At 44.2% G+C, this 12,484-nt stretch overlaps 1 protein-coding gene across 3 annotated transcripts in view; it reads right to left on the reverse strand.

Annotated features, from left to right (window-relative positions):
* Positions 1–633: 633 nt before the first annotated feature.
* The window catches only part of IGSF5 (immunoglobulin superfamily member 5), an 84,286-nt gene continuing 72,435 nt past the window's right edge, over positions 634–12,484 (reverse strand). The window contains exons 9-11 of one of the 3 annotated variants that reach the window (XR_003094304.1): positions 5,498–9,263; positions 5,258–5,366; positions 634–680 (exon numbers count right to left, since the gene is read on the reverse strand). Coding sequence is in view for 1 of the 3 variants with exons in the window: in XM_014520400.2 (XP_014375886.1) it covers positions 9,168–9,263 (96 nt within the window). In the remaining 2 variants the exon portion in view is untranslated. Of the gene's footprint in view, positions 681–3,696; positions 9,264–12,484 lie in introns of those variants that run through there. The other 2 variants (XR_003094305.1, XM_014520400.2) reach the window with 2 other exon arrangements.

Below are 12,484 nucleotides of genomic sequence, written 5' to 3' on the forward strand. Positions count from 1 at the left end.
TCCTCAGGGCGGCTGCACAAGTTTTCCACTCCTAGCTTCATAAAGACCTCATAGTTCTTTAAAGAACTTAACTCAATTCACATGGGGAAACACATTCACTGACAATGGTAACACAGTTTCAAACTCTTTTCTACTCACAGTTCCTACTTACATAGTGGGTCTGACAATTCTGGCAGCAAAAGGGTCGGATAGGGTAAGCCTCAAGCAGCAAACAGGAAGAGACGCAGGCAGTCTGTCATCGAAAAGCCCCAATAGAGATTTCAAAAGTTCTCTTACCTTAGTTTGGCACCGGGGCATCAGTGAGGAGATGGTCTGTATCTCAACCGATCACTCCGGGCATCTCTATCTGAGTCACGGCATCAAATTGTGGAAGAAATCAAACTTCATGCTGTGGTTGTATCAGAATTGGCAGAGCCATCTTGGTTTATTTAAAACTATACAAGTGATCACAAGGAGGGTTCTCAAAGGAACTCTGACCTCTACAAGTTTACAAGTGTATTTATACTTTAGACAGCGAGAAAAGATGCAGGGTTCAGACAATGCAACCTTGAAAGAAACAGGAAGAAGTTGATCATTCATTTGTCACACGTAAGCAGTTTACTTTTTCGGCAAACACGTTGTTTTGGGAACAGCTATCAGTTTTGGGGTTTTTTGGTTCCTGGAAAGGAGGAGGTTACCATCTGCACACAGACAAAACAAGGCATGAAGGTTTTTCCTTATCTTAGAACATTTTGAAACACATAACATCAGCATCAGCATCTTTTTCTCTTCTCTTTCTCTCTCTTCTTAGTCAAGTAAGAGGCCTGGTTAAATTTATTTCCACAATGCATAACAAAGCAACTGGGAGCCCAGGACAGCAGGACTCATGGGGACAGCTGCAACTTCTGGCTGCTGCTACGTCAGCAGCATGACTGTGGCTGCAGTGGAAGCTGATATTTCTCTGCCCACCACCTAAGTCAGTGCCTGGGGCAGCTGCCCTGGTCCGCCATCCCAGTTACACTACTGAACTTAAGTATTTTTTGAAATACTTTTAACCAATGGAATGCTACTTATAGGAAAGGTTACTGGCCTTGCAATAACAGATGTTTTTCAGGGCATACTCTTTATAGGTATTCTACTGATAGATGTTCTTGCAATCCCAAGCATTAAAAACTAGAACTCAAACGGTAATCAATAGCTCCCTCTGCGGTCCACTCCAACTCTCAGTAGGTTTCCTTCTGCCTTTCCCTTCTGTGAGGGCCAAAAGAAGGCAGGATAGACTAACTATCCCTCAGCTCCCTAACTAACCAAGATCCAAAAGTATATGCATTTTGATATAGTTTAACAGAAGGGTTGGTCATGGAATACCCACAGATAACATATTAGAGAAGCACCTGCTATGACAAGGACAGTATTCTCTTTTTCTTCTGGACATAGTTACCTAACTGTACTTATAGAGACTTACAAGCAGTGGTCAAATTATAGAGGGTAGGTATTGAAGTCTCAAATGAAAACTGACTAGCCTACTGCCCTCCCAGAGGCAGCATCTGCTTCATAAAAAATTGTAGTCAGATGCCATTGAAGATTGATTTTCTTTGCATCTCATAATTGAATGGGTTGCTATGTAACCTGTTGACACCGGAGAAGGCAGCATTGCTGAGCCTTGTACAACTCTCAGTATCAGGATGCTTACAGACATACCATGGCTTTGGTACCAATGTTATACAGTTGTTTGTCTGAAGGCAGTATGTCTCAAAGTTGCCTGCAAGAGTGGAGTTGAGCCAAGAAGGGGATTGCTGATCACCAAGAGGGTTTTGAGTTACAGGGATTCACATGAGTAATAGTAGGCAGAATACATATATGGAATGTTTACTCTGCTTCAGCTGCTGAGCATGCCCTGCTCAATCACTGATGCCTGCATGCACCAAATCCAGAAACTCAGTAGTGAAGTTACTATCAATACTTCCCTCTTCAGGGTTCTTCAGAGTTATCATCTATGTGAGATGCCCCCAGTGCAGCTTCACCACCACATTTCCAAGTTTGGTGCATGCAAGCACAAGTAGATGGGCATGGCATCTTTGGAAGCATCCCTCCCCAAGAGCATTTTGCACCAGTCACTGTAGACATACTGATTGCCAAGTAGTTGAAGACGAACTAAACATTTGATCACTGGCAGCACCAAAGACTCTATATACTACTTCATAAATGTATGAGACCAAGTATCATTAGATACTGAAAGTAAACATGGAGTCAATACTGTGAATTCCTTTTAATTGCAAGAATGAAGGTTTGCATCTGTTGATTCTACTCAGCCGACTCAAATTTGAATTGTTTTTTATTGTTAAAGGAAACCTGCACATGAAGTCTGCACAAGGGCTAAGGACAGACATTCAAAAAGCCTGAGCCTGAATTGTTTCTATCTCTGAAGGTTAGTCTAACCTGGCTAGGATGAACCACTTTCTAACCACACAGACATCCCCTCCTGACTGAGAAAATGCCAGCATGTGCCTGCAGTGGCTCAGGCTAGAAGCCGAAGGGTGCTAAAGCAGCTCTCCCTTCCCTTCCACAAAGCTTTGCTGAGGGTGCCACAGCCAAGCCCCAGCAGGATGCTCTTATTATGTCCCCCTTCCTGAGCAGAACAGCAGGGAAAGATTATCACCCCATTAAGAAAGCAATGCTTTTCCAAGGAATGACCTTAAGCTACCTGTTGATTATCTCCAAAAAGCCTGCCTACCTTTGTCATCCCCCACAGCACAGACAGTAGCCAGCATGTGGTATGCTAGCTAAGGCTGAGGTCTCTGCATAAGACAGAGGGGTGGGGGGAATAATACTTGTGTAGCAGGGAGAAACCAGGCAGATGTTCTATGCTTGCAAGTCTATGCCAGAGCTACAGTCAGGGAATAGAGGGGAGGTGCCAGCCCTGCTGCGGAGCAGAGAGCCCCACCCAGCCCAGAGAGCAGGGATGCTGGGGGTGTCTGATTTATCTTAAACCAGCAAGGAGCCTGGGACAGATGTTGTATAAAATGGTTTGACCTAAATCAATTAAGTCTGATACTACATTCAACCTGGTTTATCTCAAACCATTTTCAGTCATTTTCAAACTGGTTTATGTGAACTGAACATCTGTTACAGGTTTAAATCAGTTTCTGATCACTTAACCCAGTTTATGTGTAATGTCTGTCCCTAGACAGTATGACTACCCTGTGAAAGACAAAACTGAAGAAGACAACTTTAAGAAACCTTTCTCTGGAAACAAGTATTCTATGTTCATGAAGCACTTATTTCTGGGTGTAATTCATTGAAATAAAAACCCTTTGTAATGGCACACAGAATAGTTTAACAGTATCAGGCAGTGGTCATATTTACAAACATCAAAAATGAGATGTAACCATATTAAGATGTTCCTCAAGCCTAAATCATAAAATCAGTGTATAGGAGATCTATGTGTATAGGAGATTAATATCTCCATAAAATCTCTGAAATCCTGCATGTTTACACTATTGCATGTCCTGGAAATACTTACATATTTTATGCTTTTTGAGCGATGCATATCCTTGTATGAAAGGGCTCTGATAATACTCAGGCCTCTAATGTATGTTACATTTATGACACTAATTAATCACACAATAAATTTTAAATCAGCCACATGTGCAAAGTAAGACCAGCCAGAAGTGCAAAGTAATTATCCTATAATTAACTGGTTAATCATGCAATAAATTTAAACCAGTACAAAATAATTATCACATAATAAAATGACTATCCAGCTATAAAAAGAGCCAACCAGCTATAAAGTTAGTTCTTGAAAATGTGTAACAACTTTATAGCTGGTTTCTATCCTAACTGTTATTGTCTCTAGTAAACAGCTTATAAAACAACCTAAAAAGTAAAATAAAAAATAACACACAAGTTATATGAAATATCTAAAGAAAATGAATTCGTCATGAAAATCTGCAGATATCATTGACAGTATTCCTTTTGTCAATTAATACTTTTAAAGGATATTGTAAGCAGCAATGAATACACTGCTTCCACTTATGAACATATCCCAGCTCAATGGAATGTACTAGAGTACCTGGCAGCAAAAAACAGAGCCAGACTATTATTAGCCCAAACATTTCGTGGTTGCAGTATACATTTTGGCAAAAGGTGTGCTTTATGGAGACAGTGACATATACAGCACCATGTGAACATCACATGATATAGAATTCATATGAAAATTCATATTGCTATGTCATATCATCTATTATAGAATTAGAAGAAAAATGCAGAATCTGACTTTTGGGGTAATCATATTTTTAGGGGTTTATCTCAATCTTGGTGAAATCACTGGAAATATTCCTTAGTATCAGTCATCCATGACAAAAGGGAATGGTGGAGCATTAAATGTTTTGGCAATTCCCTGCATAGTTAGGGTCTCTAGAAGTCCATAAGGCAATTTAGAGCAAAACTTAATGCTTATTTAACTTCTATGCATGACAAGGGACATCCAGAAAATCACATTGCCATAAATGGGTTCCTACGACATGTTCTAGTATGCCCAAAAGAAACTAGACATGACTAACCTATTTGTCAAGTCAGATTTTGAACTTCCTTTGGTGAAAGGTACCATATAATTTGTGAAAGTGTCTCATTCTAATTTCTTGTATTAGAACAACAGATCTCCCATCACCAGCCTTGTGCATGGCAGTGTTTTATTTTCATTTATGCAAAAGGGTATAGATTAGTGGGAGAAAAAGTAAAAATACAATTTCAAAGCCCTTATACTCTTTGATGAGATGTATTCAGTCAGCCATTCCCTAAGCAGTAACATAGTTCATAACAAGGACTAAATGAATGAAAAGCATTTTAAAGAGTGTTACTAGAACTGACTAAAATAGGTCATTTCAATACTTGAGAAAATTCTGAGGTTTTGAAATCTGTCCAAATTGGGAACAAAAATTTGAAATCTTGACATTTTCCATTAAAATAAAACTATTCTGAAATGTTTCATTTAAACTTCTATATAAGATTTACAAGAAATACTCTAACATAATGTAGCATGGACCTGTTTGAATACAGTTGTGACTGCTGAATCCTGGTTCCCTCTATTGAGATAGATGGATTATTTTTAGGTTTTTAAGTCATTTAGGCTCCCTTTGTGCTAAGGTATATCAACAATAATACTAATACCACTATGCTATTGATTTTTCTTCCAGTCCCTTGTTACTACAAAAGAAGGATGAATAGACAATTAGGTACAAATTATTTATATTCTCGTTATAAAGACATTGTTACTTACAAACCATGTTTCTGGCATCACTGTAGTAAATAACAGTTTGAACTCCTCCTTCTCCCCTACTCCCTCCAGTAGAAAAGACTGATGGAGGTTGCAGAGAGATTTCCAGGATCTGAAACATTTTTGTAGATAATTAGGCATGTCACTATGAACTGGCCTCAGCATTAGTTCTAACAGACAGGCAATAAAATTCTACTAATAATGCAGAATCTGTCACACTTTAATAAAATTCAAAATGCTTACCCTGCAAAGCAATTTCCCCCCAAAATTCAAGATCTGGATTCCATCTCTTTGCTGCATAGAATATAATTGTAGAAATAATTCTAGTGCCATCACTTCTCACTAAGGACACATCATCCGGCACATACAAAAGATATATACAGAATAAAGGAAAATTCATAAAGTTATCGATTCATAGAAGAAAGAACATGTAGTTGGAAAAGTCTTTCTGTGGAAAATACTTAATTTTAGCAAAAAGTCATAAAGTGAAAAAAAAATTCTGAAAATGAAAATTATCAGTCTGGCTGAAAACCATCAAATCCTACTGAGAAATGCCACTGCAGTGTGTGAAAGGAGTTGTTTATCAAGTATCTCATTTCTGAATTATCCTCTAAGGGCCTATGATTAGCCACCTACTCAAATCACAGTTGTACACACTTCGTGGAAATCATGAAATCCGGCGATCTCCATGAAATCCACAGAAAAAAACAAGAAAACACTTACTAAAAACAAAATACTAGTTGCCCAGTGGAAGCCAGCAGTCCTCCTGGCTGCATAGCCCAGCACAAAAGGGACTGCTGCCACAAAGGCAAGCAGGCAAGATGGCTGCCACTCCCACCCCTGACTGCTGATTGGCTGAGAGAGCTGTCAGTCATGCAGCTCCACCCCTCTCCACCAATCAGTGGTGAGGAGTGGGACCCACATGACTGACATCCCCATCCACCAGTCAGTGGCAGTGGGCGGAGCCACCAGGGCCCCTTGGACAATCAGAGATGGAGGTGGGCCCCACCTGAATAAGCCCATGAAAGTGGGAGCCAGCCCTGTAAACTGCTCATGAAATTGGTCAGTCACCTCCTTGAGTTGGGTAGACCCCTACCTATGATTCATTTTGGTGAAGTGGCTTGATGAGCCACCATGCTGCATCCTGGCAATCTCCAACCTAAGTTGGAGCACTTTGCCTGGAGAACTCTGGTTGAAATCCTCTTTTGCCTCCAAGGCTCTGTCCACTGTGCTTGCTTGAACTTAAGCACCTTCCTCAGAAGATCTGATCCAATACTCTCCATGGGCAGCCTAGTGTGCCTCCAATCTCAGAGAGATGTGTAACTACCTCTCCTCACTTCTGTCAATAGGCAGACATAGATAACCTCATGTGCTTCAGTTAAGATTTGGCTTGCTGCATCTCACTAAGAGGGAAGGCACCCTGTTGGAATTCCTTTTACTCTGAGGAGGTGCTGCCTCAGTAGCAAATTGACAGGCAGACACTGGGGAGAAGGGGCCTCCCACTCCTTGACAAATCACCTAGGAGTTCGAGGCTCCTCCATCCCCTGTTGTAGCTAGGCCACTGGCAGCCACAACTGAAAGTGTCAGGGAACTAGAGAGAGTGAGCATGACTGCAGTGTAGTGGTTAAGGCTCCTGCTCCCAGTGTTAGTTATCCGTTATACCCAATCCATAAACATTCCCAGCAACATGAACAAGAACACAGGAGACTCCATTCCCTGATTTCCCTGACCACTAGACTGAACAATCAAGTTTCCTCTTGCTTGCTCCCTGGACTGTTCATGTATTTAACATCACATAGTCCTTAAATACCATGGATAAACAATAATATCAGAATTCAGGTCATCCATTTCCTTCTGGTGCCTTATCCATTACACTACTAAGCAAGACTTACATGCTATGATCATGCCTAATCTCAGCATCAATTAGTTGATACATGTGGTCTTTTTCTACTCAAGGATTTGGTGATTTACATAGAATTTATATTCTTTCCCAAATTAAATAAAGTCAGAACCAATGTAAGCAAAGTTAGACACCTAAATGACCATACTAGATTGCACTTGAGCATGTGCAATAGATCAAGTCTAGGAAAATGTACAAAGATTTTCAGGCTAAGAAGGTAGCACATGAAAGGCACATAAGTAAACTAGGCCCTTTAACAGAATTTTGCCTATTGTGTAGGAAGGAACAAGATCATGTTTAGAGACAAATGTTTTGAGGCATAATATGATTTGGGCTAAAACCCATAAGGCCTCAGCATGGGCAGAAGGCATCTATACAATTCCTGTGGGTCAGAAATTCAAAACCCAATTTTCAGAAGGGTTTTTTGGGGGATGTAAACTATAGGTGTTTTAGGGCTTGGGCCCCAAGAAGGATGATGCTTTTTCTTTTCTTTAATGGGCAAAAGGGATACAAAATTACCCCTCAGCCCCTCCCAGATGTTATATTCTAACCTGCCACATCTTTGATGTTTTTCTTATAATATTCAGTGGAAGATATGAAAAAAAACAAAACAAAACCCTGCTCCAACCCACCCAGCCAGTTAGGTGGTGTTAACAGGGCTCATCCGTTCCTTACACCCATCCTCACGACTCCACAGTCGTTATACTGAGGGTCACAAAAATTTAAGAAAAAAAAAAACTCTCCACAAGAAAAAGAAAACTTTCCTCTGCTTCCCCAGCCACCTCAGGCCATCATTCAAAGGTCAGTCTGTCCCTCTAAGAAGACCAAGCTTCCTGCTGCCACCCAGGTCCTCTCTCTCTCTCTCTCTCTCTCTCTCTCCACATACTTGGAAAGCTAAGTCCTTATTCCACTGGATCTCTCTGCCCACAATGCTGTCCACCACACCAACTTCTTCAGGGTCCCTCCAATCTCTGCACACCCTCTCCCCAATGCCTGCCTCCTGCAGTTTTCCCAGCAGACATTGGTAAGGGAGTTCCCCTCTGCTCCAGGCTTCCCATTGCAGGGTTCTTCCCTGGGCTGCCCCTCTCTGGGGCCAGAAGTACTTGGTGCTGTGCATCTCTGGCCAATCCAGATCCAGCATTTACTCTGGAAGTGCTGTTGCCCACCACTCTTGCTTCCAGCAATCCTCCTGGCTCCTAAGGTAAACACCAGGGTGTTTGCCTTTTTTCCACGGAGCTCTCCCCTGGCCTTTGTTTCCTCTTGACGAGGGGGAGGGAGTTGTTGTCTTCTTAACTTAAATGTTTTGGATTTCTGTTAAAAATTGAATATTTCTTGGCTTTTTGATATTACATTGAAATTTTCTTCAGAAAGATGGCACTTTTAGCAAAAACCTGTGTTGTACTGAAAACCTTGTATTCTATCAAATACCATTTTATTAGAGAATTATCAACTGATTTTAATGAGAATCCTTCCTTGATCATATTAAGAATTGAAGAAGTTTTGTTAATTAGTAAGCTTAAGATGATCACAATAAGTTAAATTACATAAAATAAACTAAACAAATATAATACTAACCAGTTGTAGATTATACAGTTGTGGACTAATATATCTCTAACATTTATTGTTCCTGATCTTACAATCAGATATGGATGATCAAATCTTTGTGCCTGTATGGAGCCAGATTGGCTACCATGGGACTTCATGACACAAAACCTTGCCCTTGTGGAGCCCCACAGAATTAAATCAAAACCCGTTGAGTTCACCTGCGTAGATCCAGCTGTAAGATCAAAGATAGTTATTTGTGTACAGAACTGGGATGAATGTTGTGTGCTAGAGCAAAAACTATTATTTCCTCTCAGTAGTTGTTTTCATTATGTGAAAAATAAATAAAATAAGTCTATGGTCCTATTTTCCAAAAAAAAAGGTAAAACAATGGTGATCTTTCTTTTTCATAAGCAGTCTTCCAAAAGCAAAAATGATAGCTGATATATAAACTTCAGGCAGAAGTATTCCCTAAACATGTGTCACATTTCTGATCTTCTTTGGGTTGACTGGATAACCAGCATATCCTGAAGATGAAGCTCTGTTGTCCTGTGCTTCATGGGGGACCTACAGTTAATAAAAAGAAAAAAAATACAGAATAAATTATATCAGAATAAAACATACCATTAGTTCATAGTCAAAATCCAAGTGTAAAGTAAAACAAGGAAGGAAGGAAGGAAGGCCTTTTGACTTTTTAACTACTTAGTTAGAGGTTTGGGGTACACAGAGTTGGCCCATCCAGGGTCCAGGTCCAATAAACAAAGCAAAGACAAACAAATTACCATCAAACCAAAAGCATGATGTCATTACATTCATAACATCACACCATGACAGACACCTTTGCTCTATTACATGTCGTGCCTAACATGCCGTTATGTGGTCAGGACACCGGCCACATGGTCGTATAGACCAAAGCCCTCTATAAACAAATGATCCCTATCCTGCTCTATCCAATCATACACGTGGCAAAACCTTCAACTTCTCACACAAAGAAAAAAGCAAAAAGCAGCCTGGTAAGGGCCCAAGGCACAGCATGATCTGGGAGTTTAAGTCTGACACCGAGCCTGCCCAGTCACCCACACCAGTCATGACATCAGTGTGCATATTGAAGATGGCAATCCTCCATGTGGCACAGTGTTCCCTCAAGGGCCCAGCATGCCTCAAAGGTGGGCACTGTCCGCAGGAGCACAGTGTGCTCAAACTCCAATGAGAGGCGCACCCACAGCAGGAGACCGAAAAGCTGCAGGGCATCCTCTGAGCCAATCCCACTAAGCTGATTGTGGCAGTTCTTGAGGACAGCCATCTTGGCCTGACCCAGTAGAAAGTTGGCCAGGCGGATGGCGCCCTGCTCAGCCGCCCGGTATGGGTAGGAGCACATGTAGATGGTCTCCGAGAGGTTCCTGCCCAGTGCTCACAGTGGTGGCTCAAGGGCGACAAAGAACAGCCACAGGTGGGGACAGCCAAGGAAGGCATGAAAAAGGTTCTCCTCAATGTCCCTGGGGCAGAAGGGGCAGGTTGTCAAGGCAGCTGGGTCAAAGTGGGATGCAAACATGCTAGTAGCTAGGATGCTATGCAGCAACTGCCACTGCAAGTTGCCAGCCTTCTTGGCAGTTGGCGCCTTATACAATGTGTGCCAAGCCAGGTGGGCTGATGGGGAATCTGGTTGCCCCAGGCACCATCGCCATGGTGTATCGGGGTGACCCACCAGCACCTGGGCATGGCAGACATGAACCACCCAGGCATATAGGCTTCTACACAACAGAAAAGCAAAGGAGCAACCCGTGTCACTGTCGGGAGGCACAGGGAGCGTCAGCAGGGTGCCAGGCCTGCCGGCCAACTCACCCACCACAGCTGGGGTGACTGGCAGTGCAGGAAAAGCCTCGCTCTGGGCATCTGTGGAATGGGGGACCTGGCATGCCCGGAGATGGTCATCCAAGGTAGCTGCTGCCTCCAGTGGGAGGGCAGCCTGGATGTCATATAGGAGATGGCCCACACTGTGGATGGAGTGCATGCCTAGCCAGGTGGTCAGGGCCTCAGGTGAGAGCCAGGCCAACTGAGCGGAGTCAAGGAGTGGCTGAGGTGGAGGACACATGCCTGGATGGAGGTGGCCATGAGCTTGGTGGAGGCCAGGCTCAGCACAGGGCACCTCAGGGCTGGGTTGTGCACCAGCTCTGAGGGGCCAGCTGCTGAGGGGCTCCCTCAGTAGCTGCGGGAACTTCAGGTGCCGGGCCCAGGGCTAGAGGCGGAAGGTGGCCTACCAGGCTTGTACCATGCCACAGTAGAAAGCCAGAAACACTGTGCAGTTCAGGAGCATGAGGTCCAGCAGGAAGAGCTCCTGGTTGAAGCCAAGGGCCCCTACCCTCTGCAAGAACCAGCACGCCAGTTGTTGCCAGGGTGTGCACTCCTCACCGTAGAGGATTCCCTGAAGGGCTTGCAGGCAAAAGGCGGCCACCTTGCTCATGAGGTTAACCAGGCTCTACCCCTGCTCAGTGACAGGTAGGTAAAGGACAGCTCATGGGAGCCAGTGGTGTCCATCCCAGAAAAAAATCTACCAGGAGGCAATGGAGCCTCTCGAATAGGTCCTGTGGTGGGTCAAGTACAGCGCACCAGTGCCACAGGGTCACCACTACCAGGTTGTTTGTGATGAGGACACGTCTACAGTAGAAGAGGCTGGGTTGGTGCCAGTGTCACCATTGTAGGCAGACCTCCACCCCTTCCTCAAAGCCATCCCAGTTGCATGCCATGAAGGTTGGTGGCCCCAGGAACCCACCCAGGACCTTAAGGCCTCCTGGCAAATCCAGGAGTATCGCACTGATACACTTGCCAAGCAGCAGGGTATCACTCTTGGCCCAGTCAATATGGGCTGAGGAGACATATTCATAGGCTCACTGGCAATCCATCAGAGCTCACATGTCTTCCTGGGTGTTAAGGAAGATGGTCACGTTGTTCGCATATGCTAACAGCTGGAGCAGCGGGCCAGTGGATGGGCCCATGGCTATTGGCAAGGCCACACCACTCAGGCAGCTCCACTCAATGGCCAGGGCATACAGCATGCCTGACAGGGGGCAGCCCTGACAGATGCCGCTGCATGTAGGGAATGTGGTGCAGAGCACACTGTTCACCTTGAGCAGGCTAGAGGTGTCTTGGTACAAGACCCAGAGGGCCCAAGTGAAGAGGGGCCCAAAGCCAAAGGCCTCCAGGGTCTGGAAGAGGTAGGCATGGACCACCCGGTCGAACGCCTTCTCCTGATCCAGAGATATGAGGCTGATGTCTAGGCCAAAGCGTTGGCTGGATGTGAGTAGGTCACACAGCAGGAACAGGTTGTCTTGGATGGTCCTGCCCAGCACGCAGTAGCCATGATGGAGGCCATGATGGTGCAGAGGCAGGTTGCCAGTGCTTTGGCCAGAATCTTGTAGTCCATGCACAGCAGGGAGACGGGCCTCCAATTCTTAATGCAGCCAAGGTCTCCCTTCTTGGGCAGCAGCATGAGCACCACTCAGTGGCAGCTGATCATCAGTACCTTGTTGACAAGACTCTCCTTGAAAACGCACAGGAGGAAGGCACCAAGGAGAGAACAGAAGGTCTTGTAGAACTCAGTAGGTAACCCATCAAGGCCTGGGGCTTTGCCAGAGGTGAGGCCAGCTGGTAGGCCTGTGCAAGTCGCCAGCGATCCAATCCAGCTTCAGATTCAGCCACTTCAGATGGCCGCGATCCAATCCAGAGCTCCAGACTGGGTTTCTGCCTCAATCTGGCCGAAGTGGGGTCCGCAGCTCCCAGGCCCCCACCAA

Source organism: Alligator sinensis, unplaced genomic scaffold (genome assembly GCF_000455745.1).
Source record: "Alligator sinensis unplaced genomic scaffold, ASM45574v1 scaffold424_1, whole genome shotgun sequence".
Classification (NCBI taxonomy): domain Eukaryota; kingdom Metazoa; phylum Chordata; order Crocodylia; family Alligatoridae; genus Alligator; species Alligator sinensis.